Source organism: Microcaecilia unicolor, chromosome 1, assembly GCF_901765095.1.
Source record: "Microcaecilia unicolor chromosome 1, aMicUni1.1, whole genome shotgun sequence".
Taxonomy (NCBI): Eukaryota; Metazoa; Chordata; class Amphibia; order Gymnophiona; family Siphonopidae; genus Microcaecilia; species Microcaecilia unicolor.
Window position 1 is genome coordinate 425249150 of NC_044031.1, and position 25132 is coordinate 425274281.

The 25132-nt window shown below is 43.7% G+C and overlaps 1 protein-coding gene across 1 annotated transcript in view; it reads left to right on the top strand.

The window, feature by feature from the left end:
* Nucleotides 1-25132, top strand: part of ATP9B (ATPase phospholipid transporting 9B (putative)) — a 706895-nt gene that overhangs the window by 504629 nt on the left and 177134 nt on the right. The window contains 1 exon segment of the mRNA XM_030211876.1: nt 8979-9091. Within this exon segment, the coding sequence (XP_030067736.1) occupies nt 8979-9091 (113 nt within the window).

The following is a 25132-nucleotide window of genomic DNA, read 5'->3' on the forward strand; positions in this document are numbered from 1 at the left end:
GCAGAAAGTCAGACTTCACCGATTGAGTTCTATGAATCTGAGTCAAAGCACTTCTGATATTTTGAGGAGAAGCCACTGGTCTCCTTTCAGATCCCTCCCCACCACATGAGAGACACGTCCCCACCAGAGGAGCTCTCTTTCATTGTTTTATACTAGAGATGTCTCAATCTGTCCCATTTCAGTTAGAGACGAAGGGGCCGTCCGAGACTGAATCATTGCATGTCCTCTTAATTCCTCAAACCCTTCCCTACCCTCTTCATTCATATAATGTACAGATGAGAATGTGAGATGCTCCCTCTTAATAAGAAGGTCGACTGTATGTACAAAATCCAGAAAGTGCCAGGATTTGAGAAGCAGCAGTTTCCTCACCAGTCCATGATTCACTCCTGTTGTTCCCTGGCAGACTGACTGGGATATTAAAATTTTTTGGAAAGGGATTGTTTCCAATCATTTTGTTGTATTTCCTTTCCTTTTTCTATTTGATTAAATATTGTTAACTGCTCTGAAAGGCTACACAATGGGTGGTATATCAAGTATTAATAAACTTTCTTTCCACATAACATCCTATCAGCTCTTCACTGACATGTATTTGCAGAACATAGTGTGCAATGTTAAGACGTTTGTGGACACTTTGGGACAGGGCCAATAAACTTCACTTATTAGTAGCCACAGGGAAGGAGTGTGGAAAATTGAAATGGCATTGCAAACTTCTGTCTTGGGAATTGGTGCCTGCAGACTTTTCTCTGACTGTGGGCCTCAGACAAGATGTGCAGGAACATTTTGCTGTGGTGCCATGCCATGGAGCGAATCTCTTTAGAGATAAGATATAAGAAGCAGCTACTCTCTCCGAGCAGTATAATGACACCGTTAAGACCCTCTCCAAGTCAACTTCTGACCCAGCCTCCTCCTCCTGGAGATATCAGAGTGGAAGACAACAGAGATCTTATTATTCTCATATGTTTATATATCTTCCACCCTCATATTCTTCCCAGTCTCAACAAAGTTTTTACTCTCATCCTAGTCAGAAAGGACAGGGTTTGACTGCCTCCATGAGGACATAGTTCCTGTATCTATTCTGGATGGCCTTTTCTGTAGAAGGGAGGCTAAATTTGTTTGCAGGCAGATGGCCCCTTGTAACCTCAGACGGGTTCTCAGAATGGTTCAGTTAGGATACCATCTTGAATTGGCAAACCAGCCTCCAAATTGACCACCAAGAGCAATATCGGAATTTTTGTTTGATTTTTTAAGGAACTCTTCCCTGTTACAAACAGTGCAGTTCAACCTGTTCAGTCATGGAAAAAGAGGGCAGGGATTTTATTCCAAGTATTTTCTGATTACAAAAGACAGGAGGATTCCCCCCAATCCTAGAACTCTGGGCCATGAACAAATATCTCATCAAACAAAAGTTACAGGATGATTTCCTTAGGCTCCCTCATAACACTTCCTGAAAAAGGGGATTAGTTGTGTTCTTTGGATCTAAAGAACGCTTGCAAACACAATCAGCTACATCCTTCAAAGCCACAAGAAATATCTGTGATTCATCATAGTAAAACACCAATATCAGTACTGCATACAGCCATTTGGCCTCACATAACAGCTCAAGATATGCTGCAACAATGGTTAAACATGTAAGTATTTACAAAATGTTTAACCATTGTTGCAGCATATCTGTGCAGACAATGGGGTACATGTGTTTCCCTATTTGGGCAATTGGCTGATAAAAAAATACAACTCGGGATAGAACAGAAATATCTGTTTAACTATTCTTGTGCTACAACTTTCAGTAATAGAGTGGTTGTGTGCACACATCCGAAGTTTCTTCCTAACCAGTCAATAGTCATTCAACCTTTTATCCCTAAAATACATGTCCATAAAGGTGAAAATGCACTGAGAACTTTGGACTGCAAGAGAGCTTGGACTTCTATCTGGAACATACTAAAGCGCATAGAAAATATACCTAGATCCTTGATTCATTTGACCCAAACAGGTCTGCCATTGGCAAACACACTATTTCCAGTTGTCTAGCAGACTACATTTCCTTCACTTTATGCCCATACTGGGCTAACTTTTGTGGTTTATGTCATGACACATGTCAAAAGGATAAAACAACCACAGAAAAACAATACTGCACTGTAGCTCAAATAGAAAAACAATAGCGGAAATGACAGCTCATCCAGATTTTTTTATTTTATTTGTTCATTCATACTTGTATCCAACAGTCATCCAAATATAAGTTTTGGTTCAATGTGGCTTACATTTAACAGTTGTTAGAGATTACATTGATTCAATTACATTTGCAAGGTTGCACGCTGTGTTTTACAGTGATTTGTAAGATAACTATTAGTGTATATGGAATAGTCATTGGGTTTCTTGAGAAGATATAGCTTAGTTGATTTCTTAAATGAAAAGATGCATTACAGTTAGAGTTTCTGTTGTGTGTTGTTGTTCCAGAATGGTTCATGCATATTTTACTCATAGGATTTTTGTGAAGAGGTAGGTCTTTAGGTCTTTTCTGATCTGGAGGTAGTTTATGATGCTTCTTATGATTATGGGAATTAAATTTCACCATTTTGAGCCCAGGTAGCTAAATCCCGCCGTGTAGGTGGATTTGTATAGTATGTTTTTGCAGTTGGGCAGGTGAAGTAGTACGTAACCTCTGGTTTCTGGGTTTGCATTTCTTGGTAATAGTTTGATCATGTCTAGCATGTAATGCGGTGACATGCCAAACAATATTTTGAAGGTGGTTGTGCTGGTTTTGAAAAATAGTCTGGCCTTGAATGGGAGCCAATATAGCATTAAGAGTAGTGGGGTTGCTGTATAATATTTTGACCTTTTGAGTATCAATCTCACTGCAGTGTTTTGGACAGTCTGTAATGATCGTAGTAGTTTTTCTTTGCAGCCTACATATGCTGCATTACAGTAGTCTAGCTGGGACAATATCAGCGTCTGTACTATAAGATGGAATGACTGTCTGGAGAAATAGTCTCTGATTCTTCTCAGTTTCCATGGTGTTTTGAAGCTTTTTGACGTGATTGCAGCAATTTGTTCTTCAAGGAACAGATGTTTGTCAAGAATAATTCCTAGAATTTTTAATTATGTTTTGAATGTGTGAGATTGATGATGTTTTGGTAAGTAGTGGGATTGTGCTGGCTAGATGAAACCAGGAGTTTGGTTTTGTCTTGGTTCAGTTTGTTTGACAGTTGTGGCCCTATTTTCCATGAGATCAAGTCCTGTTTTGGCCTTATTCAGTATCTCTGTGATGATTTTGTTGAAAGGTATGTAGATGGTGACATCGTCTGCTTATATGAAAGGGTTTAAATCCATTTTTCCAGTTTCTTGCCAACTGGAGCCATCAGGACATTGAATAATATTGATGATATGAGGGAACCCTGAGGGACTTACACAGTCAGGGATCTAGGAGGCTGAAATTCATTGGACATCTTGTCAAGGTAGGATCTAGTTCTCAGAAAACCATTGAACCATGCTGCTACTGCTCCAGTTATTCCTATGATGTTGAGCAGAGTGATTAGTATTGTGTAATCTACTAGGTCGAAGGCGCTTGAGAAATCAACTTGTAGTAGTAGTGTTGAATGCCCGTGGCTTATTATTCTTCTGAATTTTATGATCAGGGTGGTTATGACTTTCAGTGCTATAGCATGGTCAGAAGCCTGATTGAGAGCTGTGAAGTACTGAGTAATGCATTAGGTATTCCATTAATTGTTGTGCTACTAGTCCCTCCATTGTTTTTGTCATCAGTGGTATTGATGCCACTGGTCTGTAATTAGTGAGTTCACTGATCTTTCTGGTGGCATCTTTAAAGATTGGAGTGAATATGATGATACCCTTGTCAGAAGGAAAATGTCCTTTTGAGAACAAGTATTCTGTGTGTTCAATCTGGTGGGTTTTCCATCATGTAGTTTGGGCAGCTGTCTAGTAGGCAATTGGCATTGCATATTTTGTCAGTAGTGCTTTAACTGAGCTGGTTGTTGGTTTCTTAAAGGAGGACCAGATTCTGTCTGCCTTGATGTGGTCCATGAATATTTGTGTTGCAGCAAGGTTTGATTTTATTTTTATTGTTTTTACTTTGAAATATTGAGCGAGCTTGTCTGCTGTTGGTGGTTTTTCGTTTGACGTTAGCAGAGATTGTGTGTTCAGTATGTTTTTCATTAGTTCATATATTTTTTTTCCGTGTTTATCTGGAACACGTATGTGCTATAATATTCCGCTTTGGCTGTTTTTATGGTGTGTTTGTACTTGCTTAGGGCTTTCCTCCATGTGGTTTTGTTCGTCTGATTTGTTCTTGGACCATTTTCTTTCCAGTGTCCACAGTTTTTTCATCTCTCATAGTTCCTCGTTGAACCAGGGTTGCGATTGTCATTTCCTCTTAGTTTTCATTTTGAGTGGTGCTGTTTCATTTAGTGTGTTTCCACTTAGTTCGTCCCAGTTTCTCATGAAGTAAAAGTTAATGGGTATTATGTTTGTTTGGTCATTCATCGCTGTTGATCAGAAGCTATGGTTGTCCACTTTTCCTCTGGTTAGGGCAGTGTGTGGTGTCCTCGGGTCTCTGTTTTCCCCTTCCCATTGAAGTGTGAAGGTGAGTTATGGTCTGACCATGGCACCTCTTCCCTGTTATATATTTGTTATTGGCTAAGAGTCTGTAAGCTAGTATGTCTAATTGATGACCTTTTACATGAGATGAGGTGGCTCGTGCCATTTTGACATTCCATTGATTCAGGAAGTTTGATAGAAGCCTGGTGTTGGGCATCATGTTGCTTGTCTAGGTGTAGATTGATATCGCCTAGTAGAAGGACATTTGAGAAGTTTGTGCATATGTTTGATATGAAGTCCATGAAGTCATCTTGGGCGTAGAAAAGTATACTGCATAATTGATCAGTTAATGTTGAGTCTGTGGTTTTCTATGCCATGATTTCAGTCACAAGGGATATATGTTCAACTATGGTTGCTATAGAAATGATAAATAGTAGTAGTAGTAGTTTCTACTGTAAAGAAGGATTTGTATATTAAGGTGACCCCTCCTCCTTTCATTTTAGTTCTGTTGATGTGTGTTATTTTATATCCTGGCAGGCATAAGTCAAGCAGTACTGGGTTATCTCGCATTTGCAGCTATGTTTCAGTTATGAATATTATACCTAATTGCTCACTTTCAATCCATTCTCTGATTATGGCTAACTTGTTAAACGCTGATCTTGCATTTATGTAACCTATTGGAATTGGTACATATGTATCAATGTCGAGATTGGTGTACTTAACAGTCTGTAAATGTCTGTGCGTTCTATCTTTTTTGATGTTGTGGCCATTGCTTTTGTTATTTGTGCTTATCTTTATGGTATTGGTTAGGGTGTTGAACTCTGGTTTGTTTTAGTTTTTATAGTTTGGTCTTTCAAGTTGGTGAGGGGGACATCGTTTTGCTGTAATAAGTACAGGGATTTTGTTCCATTCGTTGATTGAATCAATTTGTAACCCCGTTATGCAGTATTATCATGCGGTAGAAAAACCATGATCTAATATTGGCCATAATGGATATGTTGTGAGACCTGAGGTAGAGTGGTGGTAATTAGAGGTTAATTGCTGGAACCACCAGTAGTCTATCCAAGTCGCTTAGTAAACTTGACTTTATTCCTCAGTCTTTCCCTGATGCACAATGGTGCAAATTGTGTATTATAAAAATGGAGGCAGAAGAGGCAACAAAAAAACTTGTGACAGAAATCTGATCTGTCGTATCTAGGGGACTCCGCAGTCAATTGGACTGGACACAGGGAACCTTGAACACAGAGTGTTTGCCTCCCTGTTATTAGGTAGGGTTTCGCTTTCAGGCTGCTGTTTTTACATAGTCAGTTATGCAGCTGTGATGTAATCAATGTCTTTTATTGAAAACTTTCATTGAGCTCGACTCAACACAAACCATGTTTCAGCTAAGAAGCTTGCTTCAGGAGTCTGAACAAATGATGATTCCAAAATGTAACCAAAGGGCAAGCACACTGAACAGCATGAAGTCTATAATTATGGCAAAATGCTTGTAGATGCAAGAGCACACAATGTGTACTGTTAGCATAAACTTGAACTGTATCAGCAGCTATGTCGGAGATAAATGGGAACGAATTCAACACATCATGAAGTTCCAAAGAGTGAACAGTTGTGGCATGAGAATTTCATAAGCACTATCAAGTTCAAAGTAAAAAAAAAGACGTAATAAAATAAGGCAAGATTTACACAAAGACAAAAACTAATAATGAAATTATCTTAACATTTTTTAAAAGGATATTCAAATCAGAAAGCCTGTGAGGAAGTCATTCGAGCCACTAGATGGCCAAGGGATCAGAGGAGTATGACAGAGGAACAGCAGAAGAACTAAGGGGTGTTTTTACTAAGTTGTGGTAAAAAGTGGCCGCCTTACACCTTTATGCAGGTCTTTCCCACACGTTAAGGTCGTTTTTACCATGGTCATAAAAATGTCTTAACCCATTCAAGATTTTTGAACTTACCATACCCCTTCTTAGTTACCTCCTTTCCAGACTGAAGACCCCTAACCTGTTCAGCCTTTTTTCAGAGGGGGGAGTTCCATACCTTTTATCATCATTGATCCCCTTGTCTCTAACCTTTTCCAGTTCCATTATTTTCATTTTGAGATGTGGTAATCAGAACTGCACATAATACTCAAGATCCAGTCAACACCGTATTTGTTCTTCATTCATTTTGAAATGTGTACCCCTACACAATTTTAGAAGAGCCTTTTTCAATTGTAAAACATATTTTACACATGAGAAATGCTTTATAAAATTTCCTCCTAGAGTAGTTTTTCAAAGACATTTCTGGAGATAAAGTAGTGCTTTATGTGTGGAAATGGCTTATTACAAAATTACCGTAATATGTGTGATTTTACCTGCTGTTTGAGGAGGTGTTCCCGAGGGTGGTGCTGGTGACGGATTTGCTGTTTAGATGTGTAACTCTTCTTGCCTGGATCATCATAGGAGTGGTTATCTTACTATGAATACAGGAAAGTGCCCTTTTATTAAAATTTAGCGTGCGCTAAATTCTAAGATGCCAATTCATAAAAGGCTTCTTAGAACTTAGCGCACACTACTGTCCATCACTAAACATTTGCTAAGCTTTAGTAAAATGGCTCCTAAGTTTTGTTGGTGGGTCCAGGTCAGGATCAGTATTACTGGAGGGCCATTGGTAATAAAATAAAACAGTTCACACTCCATTGGCACTCAGTAACTCAGTCCATAACAGAACTAGGCTTCTGACTCAAAAGGTTTACTGAAATTCAGCCTTTAAGCGAATAGACAAAAAAAAATCTCTCAATAATAACAAAACATAGACAAAGTGCAAGCAAATACTTAGTTCTCTTTCAGGATACTCCAGGCCCTAAGAAACATGTCTATCTCTCGTTTAGGCCTTTAACCCTTCAGGGCTGGCTTACACCCAGATGTGAGCACCACTTCTTAAGACCAGAATACCCTGGGGTGGGTTTTACAATACATTTTATTGATTTTTGCATAATAACAAGAACAGTAAAAACCAAGAGCCAAGGACATAATAACGTCATTGTCAGATACACTTCATAAAGAAGATCAAATAGGAGTATGTTGTTTCCAATTATTTTACTCCTTTGTCCATCTCCTTAGAAGTAGCAATGGGCTGGTTTCCTGTTCTAGCTTACACCTCCAAGCAAGTGCAGAAGCCTCAGCTGCCCCTGTTGCCTCTCACCACTTCTGTACTTGGCCCTATGACGGGTTAGCCAAAGTCCTTGATCTCATCCAGAGGATTGTACAATGCCCATGATATCAGAGCTAATGACTCTTCCCCTCACTCTGCTGTACAGTGACTGAGAAAGCAGAAGTCAAAGACACAGAATTCAAAGAAGTAATTGGCATAAAATCCTAACCAGTTTCCCTCCAAAGGGGTCGTCTCCTACCATTACCTGACTGGTCAGATGAGCCCTTCTTTTCTTCTGGAAGTTGCAAGGGTACTCAGAAGTCAAAGTCCAGTACTTTATTACAGCCACAAGAGTTCTGTTCCATACATTCAAAAATTCAAATATGTACATGTATTTTAACTCAGAAAATCTATGCCCCAAATAACATAAGTACATCTAAGTGCATAGTTTTCCTGGGCAATTTTCAAAGCATAAGTACCAGTACTTTTGCTGTGGAAATCTGGCAGAGTTTACACACAAAAAAAATTAATCATGGACTTTTTACCCCTGCATGCAGCTATAAAATATTCTATATAAAATATTCCAGCTCTTCTAGACTCAGAGCAGCTCACAAAAAATTCACTCTTCTCCAGTCATCTGTGCATGTTCAAGGTCTGCTGGTTCTCGCCCCTTCCACAGCTAATTGCAGGTCTGTCAGCATCTGCTGGGAGAGTTACCACCTTGGAGGCCGCTGAGTGAAGGACTCTGTTCCTCCTTCCCACATTATCAGCCGCGGGAGGAATGTAAGGGGGAAAATGCTGGACACCACAGCAGAGGGGGGAAGGAGAGAAACACTTAAATATAACAGTTTCCCCCTTTTTAAAGGAGAGGGGGGGTTGTTATCTCAGTTTATACTCGGATAGGTTTATATTTAAGTACATAAGTATGTAAGCAGTAAGTTATCCAAAGGTTCTAATCAAATTTTTATGTTATGATGTAGTGAAATTTTGTTTTTTCACAAAAAGCCTAATTGCTCAATGCATAAGGTTTTACGTTTAATATTAGTCTTGCCATGTGACTATGTAAATCCTTTCAGTCTGCCCCACAGAGGATAATCCTGCTACCTTTTGATGAACAGTTTTTTAAGTAATATGAAGCTGCTAAATCATCAAATATTTAGTGATGACAATGAGGAGTATTTTCAAAGCATTTAGACTTACAAAGTTACATATTAACCTATGGAACTTTGTAAGTCTAAGTGCTTTGAAAATTAGCTTCAATATGTTCTAATACTTTCTTCTTGTCTACTTTATTACAGGAACACTGACCCAGAATGAAATGGTATTTAAGCGCCTTCACCTTGGTACTGTGTCTTATGGGATAGATACAATGGATGAAATTCAGAATCACATTATACATTCTTATTCACAGGTACTTTAATGAATTTTTATTTTAATATTATATTTTTAATAATACAGGGCAATAGTTATATTGTTGAGTACATGGCATTGGAAGGTTCACTACCCTAATGTTAGTAATGCGTATCCAGTAAACTATATATAGATTATTTTTTTGTTAAATGTTATAGTATGAACAGTTGACAGCTAAAATTGATCTATACAGTTTTTCCTGTAGTTGGCTAGAGTATATTTATTAGTGCACATTTATTTGTAGTGCAGTATATTGAAAGATCATTAATTAACTGACTACAAAAATGCCAGGCTACAAAAATGTGATACTTGAAAGCAATGACTATATACTTGCTCTGGTTTGGCCATTTTTTGGGCAAGACTTAAGATGTTACCCCAGCACAGTAATCCAAATAAAAGTTTCACTTGCCTATTTTTTGGTCCTGATAGAAAGTGCTTTTACAACTAATTTCTGAGGATCAGCTTTAAAAATGGCCATCAATGAATGCTCTAGATCTTCTTAGCATATGATCACATATTTCTTGTTTTTAGCCATGGCAGATCCAGTAAAATCATTTCAGCTGTGAGTTCTTTATATACTGTAGAACGTATTGTAAAGAGGAAGAAGATGACAAAAAGGAGAGTGATCTCTTGCACGTAATCAGGCTCCATGGTGGGCAGCTGGAATATATGTTTAGTAGTATGTTGTGGAATAAATTGATAGCCTGGGTGGGCCAGAGATTAGTTTCCTGCTATCTTCTGTTATGTTGCTATGTTAATATTCTACTGCGTTTTGTAAGCTACTCCCTTTGCTAAACAAGAGGGAAGATCACTAAATGTTCTGAAAAAGTGTTGAATAGAAACACAAATGGCATCCAGACTCAAAACAGGTAAGCTAAAAAAAAAAAAAAAAAAGAGTTCTAAAATTAGATACTGAGTACTGCAACAAAGGATTCTTTAGTTCACAACTGATCCTCATCATGAAGTTATTATGATCAAACTTTGAAGATAACAAGAAAGACAATTGCTGGTACTTGGAAGCAAATTTGTTTCTTCATCAACAAGCAGGTTGAATCAGCCACACAAGTGTGTGATGTCATCTGATGCCACCAAAGTGAAATAGCAGTTTCAAAGCTGAGAATTTACTGGAAAATCTTTTCCATCATGAGCAGGTCTTTTTACACATTGGTGCCCCTGCATTGATATTTCAGTTTTTTTGTTGTGGTTTTTTTTTTTTTCATTCTACTGATTGGACGTGTTGGCATTCTTACCCTCGAACATTTTTTACGAAATATTTTACGCTTGTTTTTCTTTCTTTGCTTTCCTCTAAAAAATTTTTTTTAATCTTTAAATAAAATTGAGTTTGATTTAGTGCCTTTAGATTTTTATGGTGTCTGGGGTAAAATAGGGCTTTCAGAAATGCCCAGCCTGTGATAGGAAAATGGGCTTCTCCAATGATCACAAGTTACGTGTCCTCTATCTAGGTCCCATTCACAACCAGGAGATATGATATGATTGTGGCTGGATGTTCTTATTGATGTCTCCAAGAACACAAAGAAATCAAAGAAATTAAATTAAAGTGTATCTGGCAGTAATGACAGTGAAGCCAAAAGAGGTAAATTCATCCACTCCTTCTCTTCAAAAGTGTTTACACCTTCATCGAGTGAGGTAGACCTAATTCCCAATCATAGTGACCTCTAGATCCCAGTCATGATAACAGGTGAGAGTGGCCTAGTGGTTAGGGTGGTGGACTTTGATCCTGGAGAACTGAGGAACTGAGTTCGATTCCCACTTCAGGCACAAGCAGCTCCTTGTGACTCTGGGCAAGTCACTTAACCCTCCATTGCCCCAGGTACAAATAAGTACCTGTATACAATATGTAAGCCGCATTGAGCCGGCCATGAGTGGGAAAGCGCGGGGTACAAATGTAACAAACAAAAAATTGTGTTTCTCAAACTGCTCAGACACAGGCTACTAGATGCTATGCCCCAAAAGAGCATCAGTACTAGGTGCAGAGCATTGGTGCCAAGAGTAGGCCTTAGAATCGTGAACAAGGGTCTCTCAGACTACCATGATCACCAGGATTCAGGTACACAAAGCACCTCCTGAAAAGAAGCAGCACTTTAGCCTAGAGCCCACAAACCCTCCATCAAGAGAGAGACAATTTTGCCAGCTCAATCTGTTTCATACAGTGATATTAATTCCAGAGGCAAATGATTCCTCTCTATACCATCACAACACACTGAAACCTGGGTCACCCCTGATGACTCTGCCTCAATCGCGGCCCTATGCCACAAAGGTTATCTTTTCTCCCATTCGCCCCTCCCAGTTGGCCGTGGCGGCGGGCTACTACATTCGCCCTCCTGCAGTTTTCAACCTCTCCTCCTACCTCAGTCTCACTGTTTCTCATCCTTTGAAGTTCACTCCATCCGTCTATTCTACCCGCTGCCACTCAGAGTTGCAGTCATTTACCGCCCCCCTGATAAGTCCCTCCCTTCCTTCCTTACCGACTTCGATGCCTGGCTCTCCGTTTTTCTTGAGCCCTCATCCCCATCCCTCATTCTTGGTGACTTCAACATACACACTGATAACCCATCCAACTCAAACGCTTCTCAGTTCCTCACTCTAACCTCCTCCTTCATCCTCCAACTGAGCTCCACCACCCCTACTCACCAGTCTGGCCACTGTCTTGATTTCGTCCTCTCTTCTACTTGCTCACCCTCCAATTTCCGCCCATCAGCTCCACCTCTCTCTGACCATCACCTGATCACATTCACACTTCATCACCCTCCCCCTCAATCTCGCCCAACACAAACTACTACTTCCAGAAATCTCCAGGCTGTTGACCCCCCCACCTTATCCTCTAGCATCTCTGATCTCCTCCCTTCCATCATGTCCTCCAAGTCTGTTGACAAAGCTGTCTCCACTTACAATGCCACTCTCTCCTCTGCTCTAGACACCCTTGCACCGTCCATCTCCCGTCCCACAAGGCGTACCAATCCCCAGCCCTGGCTGACCCCTTGCACCCGATACCTTCGCTCGTGCGCCCGTTCGGCTGAACGCCTCTGGAGGAAATCTCGCACCCATACTGATTTCATTCACTTCAAATTCATGCTATCCTCCTCCCAGTCCTCCCTATTCCTCACCAAACATATTACTCCCAGTTGACTAATTCCCTCAGCTCTAACCCTCGTTGTCTCTTCGCCACCCTCAACTCCCTCCTCAAAATGCCCTCCGCTCCCACCACCCCCCCCCCCCCCCCCTCCACTCTCTCCCCAATCTCTGGCCAACTACTTCCGTGACAAGGTCCTGAAGATCAACCTCGAATTCACCACCAAACCTTCTCCTCCTTTTCATCCTATAACCCACTCTCTCAGCCAACCAACCCAGGCCTCCTTCTCCTCTTTTCCTAATATCACCGAAGAGGAAACCGCCCATCTCCTCTCCTCCTCGAAATCCACCACCTGTTCCTCAGACCCCATCCCCACCAACTTACTTAACACCATCTCTCCTACTATCACCCCCCCATCTGTCATATCCTCAACCTCTCTCTCTCCACTGCAACTGTCCCGGACACCTTCAAGCATGCTGTGGTCACACCACTCCTCAAAAAACCATCACTTGACCCTACCTGTCCCTCCAACTACTGCCCCATTTACCTCCTACCCTTCCTCAACAAGATACTTGAACGCGCCGTTCACAGCCGCTGCCTTGATTTTCTCTCCTCTCATGCCATCCTCGATCCGCTTCAATCCGGCTTTCGCCCCCTACACTCGACAGAAACGGCACTATCTAAAGTCTGCAATGACCTGTTCCTCGCCAAATCCAAAGTTCACTACTCCATTCTCATCCTCCTCGACCTATCCGCCGCTTTTGACACTGTCAATCACAACCTACTTCTTGACACACTGTCCTCTTTTGGGTTCCAGGGCTCTGTCCTCTCCTGGTTCTCCTCTTATCTCTCCCATCGTACCTTCAGAGTACACTCTCATGGTTCATCCTCCACCCCTATCCCGCTCTCTGTTGGAGTTCCTCAGGGATCTGTCTTTGGACCCCTTCTTTTTTCAATCTACACCTCTTCCCTGGGCTCCCTGATCTCATCTCATGGTTTCCACTATCATCTTTATGCTGATGACACCCAGCTTTATCTCTCCACACCAGACATCACTGCGGAAACCCAGGCCAAAGTGTCGGCCTGCTTATCTGACATTGCTGCCTGGATGTCCAACCGCCACCTGAAAATGAACATGGCCAAGACCGAACTTATTGTCTTCCCACCCAAGCCCACTTCTCCTCTCCCTTCACTCTCTATCTCAGTTGATAACATCCTCATCGTCCCCATCTCATCTGCCCGCAACCTCGGTGTCATCTTCGACTCCTCCCTCTCCTTCTCTGCGCATATCTAGCAGATAGCAAAGACCTGTCACTTCTTCCTCTATAACATTAGCAAAATTCGCCCCTTCCTCTCTGAGCACACCACCCGAACTCTCATCCACTCTCTCATTACCTCTTGCCTTGACTACTGCAACCTACTCCTCACCGGCCTCCCATTTAGCCATCTATCCCCCCTTCAGTCCGTTCAGAACTCTGCTACAAGTCTTATCTTCCGCCTTGACCGATATACTCATATCACCCCTCTCCTCAAGTCACTTCACTGGCTTCCGATCAGATACCGCATACAGTTCAAGCTTCTCCTACTAACCTACAAATGCACTCAATCTGCAGCCCCTCCTTACCTCTCTACCCTCATCTCCCCTTACGTCCCTACCCGTAACCTCCGCTCTCAAGACAAATCCCTCCTTTCAGTACCCTTCTCCACCACCGCCAACTCCAGGCTCCGCCCTTTCTGCCTCGCCTCACCCCATGCTTGGAACAAACTCCCTGAGCCCATATGCCAGGCCCCTTCCCTACCCATCTTCAAATCATTGCTCAAAGTCCACCTCTTCAATGTCGCCTTCGGCACCTAACCACTACACCTCTACTCAGGAAATCTAGACTACCCCAACTTGACATTTCGTCCTTTAGATTGTAAGCTCCTTTGAGCAGGGACTGGCCTTCTTTGTTAATTTGTACAGCACCGCGTAACCCTAGTGGCGCTCTAGAAATGTTAAGTAGTAGTAGTACCATCACAACACTGATTGAACTATCAACCATTATCATGAAGATTTTGCAAGACTTCATGGAAAACAATTTTAAAGATATGCCAACCCAGCTCGAAGAAGACTTAACGTGACCCATATTACAGAAAATAGTTCAACTCACCTATATCACTCTTACAGAGAAAACAGGAGGTACATTATGACCCAGTTCAAATTCAATATATTTTTATATACCGCAAATCAAGGCACACTAAGTGATTTACAAACTCAAAGTACATAAGGGGTAACGCAAACAAAAATGGACATGATTAGAACAAAAATACCTACAAACAGATAAAAAAGGTTAAATGGTTTCAATTTATATAACAGATAGTGGTGCAGGGGAGGCTGTCATTCAGCCATTCAGATTCAGCCTAAGAAAAATCATTGGGTATTTTGTTAGATGAAACTGGATTCATACCACTCTGTGAAGTCCACAAGAGACAATGCATGGAACCAGTCAAAATATTCAGAGCTATCAAAATCAGAAGAAGAATTTTCCAAAAGGCTCCCATTGGGCCCTTTTCCACCAGCTAGGAACACTGTACTGTACAAAGACATTACACATCCTAAATTTCTTCAAGAGATGTCACAAGATGTTTATTTGTTATCTAGCAAGACACTGTATCTCAGTCAGACTTTTCAGTTTACCAAAATATATATAAGCATTAAAAGAGAAGTGGTTAGCGGTCTCCAACCTTGTTCATGTAAAGGCCTGCAAAGTAGACACGGCAAAGCTCTGGGGGCTACCAAAAGGCTTACATATGTAATTTTAAATGCTAGTTTTGATTCTACAAGGATATATTTTTTAAAAACTCACTTTGCTGCTGGTGGAGACGAGGATGGGATTTGAACCCAGGAAAGCAGGAGACATACACAGAGGATCTCCGAGGGACAGGAAGGGGTTGAAATATTGTTTCTAATTCTGGTAAGTTAATTATTATTATTATTTGTTGCATTTGTATCCCACATTTTCCCACCTATTTGCAGGCTCAATGTGGCTTACATTATTCCATAATGGCGATCGCCATTTCCGGAATAAGAAATACATGAGGTATTGCATTAAAGTTCATAAGTGACAGAGTAGATTAAGCAGTCAAGTGTAGAGAATTCATATTCTGAATGAGAAATAGAGTGGTATTGCGTTTGAGTTCATTCGTGACAGAGTAACTGAAGCAGTCAAGTATAGAGAGTTTGGTTTTGTCCAGTTCTGGTATAAGTTTCGTTGTCTGGTGTTTAGGATGGATCATTGTGGTATGCCTTATTGAACAGGTTGGTTTTTAGTGATTTTCAGAAGTTAGTTAGGCCGTGCATTGTTTTTCTCCGAGAACAAGCGGGCTGCTTGTTCTCACGATTGGGTCGTCATCCGCGACGGCCCACGAGACTGGCAAAATTTACATAGCAAAAAGAAAGAGCCTTCCAGAATGCTGCATCACGCGGGCCGAACACACAGCGCATACGCGAATGGCTTCCCGCCCGCGATGCAAGCATGCCCTCGGTTGCTTTTTTTCTGTGACGGTGGTAGAGTTTTTCTTATTCTGTGTTGCCTTCAGCGCAGGAGATCTCGTAGTGAGTCTTTCTTTTTATTATACTTTCTTTTGTTTAGTTTTTCTGAAAAGTTTTTTAAAAAATTGTAGTTTAGTATCCTTATTTTATTAGTTTTCTCAACCATTTATTCGTTTTCTTTCTTTTCGTTGCGGCCCACTTTTGGCCGCGCGGTCGGGGTTGATTTTCCCTTTTTTGTAACTTTTTTGTTGGTACAATCGCATCTTTTAATTTCACAGCCACCATTTTTCCATCCATGCCATCAAGGACACCCAGCGGCTTCAAGCGTTGTACTCTGTGCAACTAGACCATCTCGGGTACCGACCCCCACGCGTAGTGTCTACAGTGCCTTGGGCCCGATCATCTCCCAGCTGCTTGTAAGCTCTGTCTTTTGATGAAAAAGTGGACCCAAGTTGCTCAAGAGGCTCAGCGCGAAAAACGTTTTGCTGATCGGTCCGGTCCTTCGACGTCGGCACCATCATTGGTACTGAGGTCGGTGGCATCGACGTCAAAAGAAGCATCGACTTCGAGAGCGCAGGTAATGGCTGCCGAGTGACCACATCGCGCTGAGAGCAGTGAGGCATCGAGTTGGTCGCCACCTGTCTCGAGGCCTACTGCTATGAAAGCCCCCCGGGACCGACCTTTGTCGAACCCGGCCCCGAGGATGCGTGAGGATTCCACGTCCTCCTCTTCGGTACCGAGGAGTCTCGATGACGGGTGTCGAGTGAAGGCTAAGAAGCACTGTCATTGATCTCCTTCCATGCACAATACTGAGAGCTCCAGGAAGTCGAGGGATTCGGCACCCAAGAAGCGGCGGCGCCGGGAGGACCGCTCACCCTCTATACAGGAGGTGCCGATGCATCGGTCTTCTGGCAGCCTGGTACCGGCTCTCGAGCCCCCTCAGATTCAGCCACTGACTCCTGCACCGGCCCTCCAGCCTTTTCCGATGGAAGCTCTCGACGAGCGTATCAGGGCCCTTCTTCCAGAGCTTCTGGAGGGACTGCTGCGTCGATTTGCTTCAGTACCAGTGGTGCTTGCGCCTTCTGCATCGACTGTGGAAGCGGCATCTGGTCCTTTGCCTGTGGTGAGGTCCCCGACCTCGGCGTCGGCTGCCACCCGGGTCGATTCTCCCTCAACGTCGGCGGAGGAAGCTTCGTCGCAATCCAGGCAGGAGTCGACTTCTCGACATCCCCCTCGAGGTCGTCGATCCTCGACGTCGAGACAGGCTCGGGTTCAGGCTGCTCTTAGAGAGCTTTTGTCTGATATCGATGATGAGTGCTCGTGGGAGGAGGAGGAATATCCAAGACGCTTTTCAGAGGATGAGTCATATGGGGTCCCCTCTGATCCTACTCCGCCAATTGAAAGAAGGTTGTCTGCACCCGAGAGTCTTTCTTTTTCCTCCTTTGTTCGGGAAGAAAAACCTATCTCTTCGACAAGATATATCACAAAGATCAGCATGTGTAATGGTATAATCTAACATGTGTAAATGTATAATCTTTAAAACTTCCAGACTGTCTTATAATGTCTTTCTGCTTTGACACCTTCATGTATTTCTCCACCATGTAACACAAAACCCTCTGTAAACCAAATGTATCTTCACTGCTATTTCCAGTATCCATGACGAATTGTAAGCCACATTGAGCCTGCAAAGAGGTGGGATAATGTGGGATACAAATGCCATAAATAAAAATGTCTGAGGACATTCCCTTCCCTATGGAGGTTGTGGATGAGCCCAGGGCCGATATGCTCGAGCTCTTGGATTATCCTTCTCCACCTACAGAGGTTGCAACGGCTCCCTTGCATAACACAGTCAGGGAACTTCTTATGCGAAACTGGTCGTTCCCTCTTTCTAATCCAGTGGTCCCCAAGAAAGCTGAGTCCCAGTATAGAGTCCATGGAGAACCTGTAATGGTGAAGTCTCAACTGCCTCATGATTCCATGGTGGTGGACTCTGCTCTCAGACGAACCAAGAGTACTAGAGACTATGCCTTGGCGCCCCCAGGCAGAGAGTCTAGGACCTTGGACTCTTTTGGGAGGAAAACGTATCAGGCCGCTATGCTCGCCACCAAGATCCAAACTTACCAGCTCTACACGAGCATCCACTTGCGGAACTCAGTGAGGCAACTGTCCAGTTTGGTCGAAGCGCTTCCTCCAGAGCTCGCTGAGCCTTTCACCAGGTGGTCAGACAGCAGAAGGCGTGTCATAAATTTCTGGCCATGGGTACTTACGACACTTTTGATGTTGCATCCCGAGTAGCTGCTAAAGGTATAGTGATACCCAGACTGTCATGGCTGCGAGTCTCTGACCTGGATCGTAAGACCCAGCAGCGAATGGCGGATGTTCCTTGCCGGGGGGCATAACCTTTTTGGCGAAAAAGTAGAGGATATGGTCGATCAGATCAAAAAGTACCACGATGCTATGGACTCTGTCTCCCGCCGGGCGTCTTTTGCTACCACCTTCTCATCTAGGAGGTTTTTTGGAGGGAAGAGGAGTGCTCCCTATTCCTACAATGGGCGTAGGTACAATCCTGCTTCTCGGCAGCCTGTCCAGGCTCAGTCTCAGCACGCTCGTTCCCGTCAACGGCATGCAACTAAGGCCCCGGCGGCTCCCCAGCAAAAGCAAGGGACGGGCTTTTGACTGGCTCCAGTGCAGCATAGCCTCAGAAAAAGTGTCCGTGCCGGATGGCTTGCCGGTTGGAGGGAGGTTGATATTTTTTCACCAGAGGTGGCCTCTTATAACCTCCGACAGGTGGGTTCTTCAAATAGTCCGGTTAGGATACACTCTCAATCTGGAATCCACGCCTCCAAATTGACCACCGGGAGTTCATTCTTACAGCTCCCAGCACAAGCAGGTACTTGCAGAGGAACTCTCCGCTCTTCTAAAGGCCAGAGCTGTCGAACCCGTTCCACCAGGGGAAGAAGGGCTGGGATTCTATTCCAGGTACTTTCTAATGCAAAAGAAAACAGGGGGGATGTGTCCCATCCTAGACCTAAGGGCCCTGAACAAATTCCTAGTCCAAGAAAAGTTCAGGATGGTTTTCCTGGGCACCCTTCTTCCCATGATTCAGCAAAACGATTGGCTATGCTCTCTGGAATTAAAGGATGCCTATTGTAAAGCTCCCGGCCGCTGGGTGATTCAGAAATGCAGCCCTCTGCTGGCCGGGGTCTCACTTGCCAGTCTCCTCGGAGTCCCCTTGGCTCCCAAGCAAAGCAACATACTGCAATTGACCTGGCATACTGCTCAGCCACAGGCAGTTCCAACCAAAGCAGTTCAAAACAACTTATGGTAGATCCCTGGTAACTCCAGCCAAACAGCACAGAGGCAAACAGTTCAAAACAAAGGGATTTCCTTTATCTTCCCCTCCTCTGGGTATTCTTGAACTAAGCCCTCTTGAGGCTCCCTGGCACTTGGCTTCAGGGCAATCAGTAAGGACACATGCCCTTCTTGCTTTCTATCCGGCCTCACTGGTCCTGGGCTCCTGAGCAGGACTCCAGCTGGTCTTCTCCCAGTCTCTTGCAAGCACCCACCTCTATATCTGGGGCTCCTGCCTCACTCAGGGTGACTGCTCGGGCATGCCTTCCTTCGGCTGGAAATCCTCCCATGTCCAGTCCAGTGTGCCCCGGTCACCCCTCTGATCCACGGGCCGTGACCCCTCGCACTCTCCTGGAACTTCAACTAGGATTCTCCAGCCTTCACATATATGCAAATGAGACAGTCATCAAAATGCAAATTCAGTTTATTAGACTATACTTTAGTCTTGTGGAACTCACTTCTTTCGAGCCGTTAGTCATTTAGCATAAGTTCTCTCACTGAGCCCATCTACTGTGGGGAACCTGGGTCTCAGTGTCTAACATCCTCCACCCCTGGATATGACTTTCTTCACTCACATTGACCTTACAGTCCTATCCTCCACCCTACGGCTGTTAGTTCATTTTAAATAAGTCACAAGTCCATCACAACCTGGTCTGGTAAGTACCTTCCTAGACTTTTAGAGTCTCCTTTCCTCTCTCTTCCACCTTCCCAGTACTCCTCCTCCAGCAGGCTTTCCAGGCACTCATCTCATCTCCCCTTTCTTCTTTTCAGGAACTAGGGTTTATATAGGGCTGCTAATAGCCCACCACACCCTTTCTGGGCCCCTCCTCCCCGTTCTGGAAGAGTCCAGAGCCTTCTGGGTGCCCTTCTCTTAACAGGGAATCTCAACTACATACTCCCTGGTCCCCATGTTCAGGCCTTAGCCAAAGCTCCCTCTGCTGGCTCCTTCAGGTCATTAGCCTGATGTCCCATTCGGAGAACCCCCTAGGGATCAGAACAGGGCATTTTCGCTATTTCTTGGAGGAGAGCGCCATCTAGTGGCCTCTTCAGGGTAGGGCAACCACTGTGTTTATTTTTTTTTGTTACATTTGTACCCCGCGCTTTCCCACTCATGGCAGGCTCAATGCGGCTTACATGGGGCAATGGAGGGTTAAGTGACTTGTCCAGAGTCACAAGGAGCTGCCTGTGCCTGAAGTGGGAATTGAACTCAGTTCCCCAGGACCAAAGTCCACCACCCTAACCACTAGGCCACTCCTCCACTATATCCACATCTCGATACTCCCAGCTCACAGGAAGTATCTTCGGTTTCGGCTGGAGAATCAGCACTTTCAGTACTGTGTACTGCCCTTTGGCCTCGCGTCTGTGCCCAGGGTCTTCACAAAGTATCTGGCAGTTGTCGCAGCATCACTACGCAGACTGGGACTGCATGTGTTTCCTTATCTCGACAATTGGCTGGTGAAGAGCACCTCGGAGGCAGGCGCTCATCGGTGCATGCGGATGACTATTCGGGTGCTAGAGCTACTGGGGTTCGTGATCAATTATCCCAAGTCCCATCTTGTCCCGGTACAAAAATTGGAGTTCAGTGGAGCTCTTTTGGATGCATGGATGTCTCGAGCTTATTTTCCTCAGGCAAGGGCAATCTCCTGGCCCTAGTGTCCTTGGTTCGAGCATCTCAACAGATCACAGCTCAGCAGATGTTGAGACTTTTAGGACACATGGCCTCCACAGTTCATGTTACTCCCATGGCACACCTACATATGAGATCAGCTCAATGGACCCTAGCTTCCCAATGGTGCCAGGCCACAGGGGATCTAGAGGATGTGAGCCATCTCTCCACCGACTTTTGCAGTTCCCTTCAGTGGTGGACCATTCGATCCGATTTGACCTTGGGACGTCCATTCCAAATTCCTCAGCCACAAAAAGTGCTGACAACGGATGCATCCCTCCTGGGGTGGGGAGCTCTTGTAGATGGACTTCACACTCAAGAAGCTTGGTCCTTTTAGGTAAAGGGTCTTCAGATCAACCTCCCAAGGCTTTCAGAGATCGGCTGTCCAATCAAATCATTCTGATTCAGACAGACAATCAGGTTGCTATGTATTACACCAACAAGCAGGGGGGCACCGGATCTCGCCCTCTGTGTCAGGAAGCCGTCCGGATGTGACTTTGGGCGCACCGTCATGGAATGTTTCTCCAAGCCACCTATCTGGCAGGCGTAAACAGTCTGGCCGACAGGTTGAGCAGGATCATGCAACATCGCGGGTGGTTGCTAAATATGGGCGTTGTCGACAAGATCTTCCGAGCATGGGGCACCCCCTCGGTAGATCTTTTTGCCACTCAAATCAATCACAAGGTCCCTCAATTCTGTTCCAGGCTTCAGGCCCACAACATACTAGCATCAGATGCCTTTCTCCTGCATTGGGGGCAGGCCTTCTGTATGTGTATCCTCCCATACCTCTAGTAGGGAAGACTTTGCTGAAACTCAAGCAAGACCGCAGAACAATGATCCTCGTTGCTCCCTTCTGGCTTCGTCAAATCTGGTTTCCTCTTCTTCTGGAGTTGTCCTTCGAAGAACCGAGGAGATTGGCGTGTTTTCCGACCCTCATCACACAGAACGAAGGGTCGCTTCTACATCCCAACCTCCAGTCTCTGGCTCTCATGGCCTGGATGTTGAGAGCTTAGAATTTGCCTCTTTAGGTCTGTCAGAGAGTGTCTCCTGAGTCTTGCTTGCTTCCAGGAAAGATTCCACGAAAAAGTGTTAGTTTTTCAAATGGAGGAGGTTTGCCATCTGGTGTGACAGCAAGGCCCTAGATCCTTTTTCTTGCCCTACACGGACCCTGCTTGAATACCTTCTACACTTTGGTCTCAAGACCAACTCTGTAAGAGTTCACCTTAGTGCAATTAGTGCTTATCATCAACTTGTAGATGGTAAGGCTATCTCTGGACAGCCTTTAGTTGTTCGCTTCATGAGAGGTTTGCTTTTGTCAAAGTCCCCGGTCAAACCTCCACCAGTGTCTTGGGATCTCAACGTCGTTCTCACCCAGCTGATGAAAGCTCCTTTTGAGCCACTGAATTCCTGCCATCTGAAGTACTTGACCTGGAAGGTCATTTTCTTGGTGGCTGTTACTTCAGCTCGTAGAGTCAGTGAGCTCCAAGCCTTGGTAGTGCATGCAGCTTATATCAAGTTTTATCATAACAGAGTAGTCCTCCGCACTCACCCTAAGTTCTTGCCGAAGGTGGTGTCGGAGTTCCATCTGAACCAGTCAATTGTCTTGCCAACATTCTTTCCCTATCCTCATACCCGCCCTGGTGAAGACAAGTTGCACACCTTGGACTGTAAGAGAGCATTGGCCTTTTACATGGAGTGGACAAAGCCCTACAGACAGTCCGCCCAGTTGTTTGTTTCTTTTGATCCCAACAGGAGGGGAGTCACCATCGGAAAACGCACACTCTCTAATTGGCTGGCGGATTGCATATCCTTCACTTATGCCCAAGCTGGGCTGACTCTAGAGGGCCATGTCACGGCTCATAATGTCAGAGCCATGGCTGCGACAGTGGCTCACTTGAAGTCAGCTTCTATTGACGAGATTTGCAAGGCTGCAACGTGGTCATCAGTCCACACATTCACATCTCACTACTGCCTTCAGCAGGATACCCGACGCGACAGTCGGTTTGGGCAGTTGGTGCTGCAGAATCTGTTCGGGGTTTAACTCCACCCTCCTAGGCCCATTTCTGTTTTGTTCCAGGCTGCACTCTCACTTAGTTGTGTTTCTTTTCAGGTCAATCTCTGTTATGTTCTCACCGTTGCGAGGCCTAATTGACCAATGTTCATTGTTTTGAGTGAGCCTGGGGGCTAAGGATACCCCAATCGTGAGAACAAGCAGCCTGCTTGTTCTCGGAGAAAGTGAAGATACATACCTGTAGCAGGTATTCTCCGAGGACAGCAGGCTGATTGTTCTCACAAACCCACCCTCCTCCCCTTTGGAGTTGTTTCAGTTCTCTTTTTGCTTTTTGTTCAACTGAGGAGGGCACGCTCGCGTCGCAGGCAGGAAGTCATTCACGCATGTGCGGTGTGTCATTCTGGAAGGCTCGCTCTTTTTGCTATGGAAATTTTGCCAGTCTCCTGGGCCGTCACGGACGACGACCCAATCAGCCTGCTGTCCTCGGAGAATACCTGCTACAGGTATGTATCTTCACTTTATGGCATTGGTAATGCATTCCATAGTTGCGTGTTTATGTAGGAGAAGCTGAATGCATATGTTGATTTATATTTTAGTCCTTTGCAGCTGGGGTAGTGGAGATTCAGGAATGTGCGTGCTGACCTTTTTGTATTCCTGATTGGTAAGGCTATGAGGTCTGACATGTAGACAGGGGCCTCGCCGTGAATGATTTTATGAACCAGAGTACAAATTTTGAACGCAATACGTTCTTTAAGTGTGAGCCAGTGTAGTTTTTCTCTTAGGGGTTTGGCACTTTCATATTTCGTTTTTCCAAATATGAGTCTGGCTGCTGTGTTTTGGGCAATCTGGAGTTTCTTAATGATTTGTTCTTTGCATCCAGCATAGACCTGTGTATGCATGCATGTATTGCACTGTCTTATGTTAGCACACAATTATTATGCAGGACCTATTTGCATATTATTTACTTAATACAATGGGGAGGAAAACTTTGGCATTACTCTTGTGTTAGGAAGTCATGCCCTAATGAAAGATTTCTGCCTTGGCCCCTCAGAAACCCTGGGGAAAGGGGTTATCTTCCTTGTCCATGTTATATCATATTACATTTTTAAAAAAATGAAAAAATATGGAGAAAAGTCTCCTTCATAAAAACAAGTTCATGTATTCAGCTTCAGCCTGTATTTTCATGTTTTATTCTTTCCATTTACATCTGAGAGAGAATTTTCAAATGGACTGCTTTGGTGTAAAGTTCATGGGTATTTTTTTAACTACTAGCTTTGTATTAGATTTCAAAGGGAAATGTACATGTGTGCAGCCACAGCCTTTTGTATCTTGCTTTTTGTGGAGATAGAATTTTTATGGAAAACACATGTATATTTGAAAATATAATCCACACGCATCGTTTTTTGTTTTCATACAAATTGCACACACCCTTGCCAGAAATACTTTCCCCAATATGCATCTAGAAGTATACAGGTTGTGGAACACCACATAGTTTTAACAGAATTGAGGAAGCAGTTTTCAAATAACCAGTTTACTTGGGTAAAGCACTATTTACTCACTTAAAAACACACACACACAAAAAACCCCCAAACCTTTGAAATTGGCTTCTCCAAAATAGCCCTGAAGCCCCATCTCTCTTGCTCTATCATACTTGCCTGTACCCATAGCAAGTGAAATTGCTTATCTGTATTGGGTTGTCTCTAATGACAGCAGTGCAACAATCCACATGTCTCTCTGTTCGGAGGAGTTATTTACTACTGTTTCAAGATTCTGTGGATTTATTAATCTGGTGGGTATGCCCAGAAAGCTGTCTTTAAGAAATCGGTGGAAACGTTTTCTGTACTGGTACAAGATGAATTCTTGTGTCTTCCCTTGCACTTCTGTCACCATTATTATTATCATTATTATATCTTCTTGAGCCAGTCAGCGCATAGGGCAGACAGACGCAGCTTCCATACTTGTCAGTCTCATGTGCCATCAATTGTTTCTGACCAGGTCCTTTTCGTCTGTTTGGTGTCACAGGTCAAAAGAAAAAAAAAGTTATACTTAATTATTTTAGTAAAATTACTTACTAGAAGATTTTAGTACCTAGACTAAAATGAAAAATCAAACAGGTACTCGGGTTTCAGGCACATTACATTGTTCCATTTTCTTCCTAGGACTGCTTTCAGTTTTACAAATGAATAGCATGTAATAAATGCTTGCTTTATTTGCAAGCAGCAAAAATCTCAAAGGTGAACAAGTCGTTTAAGTCCAAACTAATCAAATATTCAATTATTGTGTCCTTTCTTGTCTCCCCCCTCAAACAAAATTATATATTGAATGTTTTTTTTAATCTAGGTTAATAAAAACTGCCAGTAAGCTTGCCAGTTAGTCATTCTTATGTGCCAT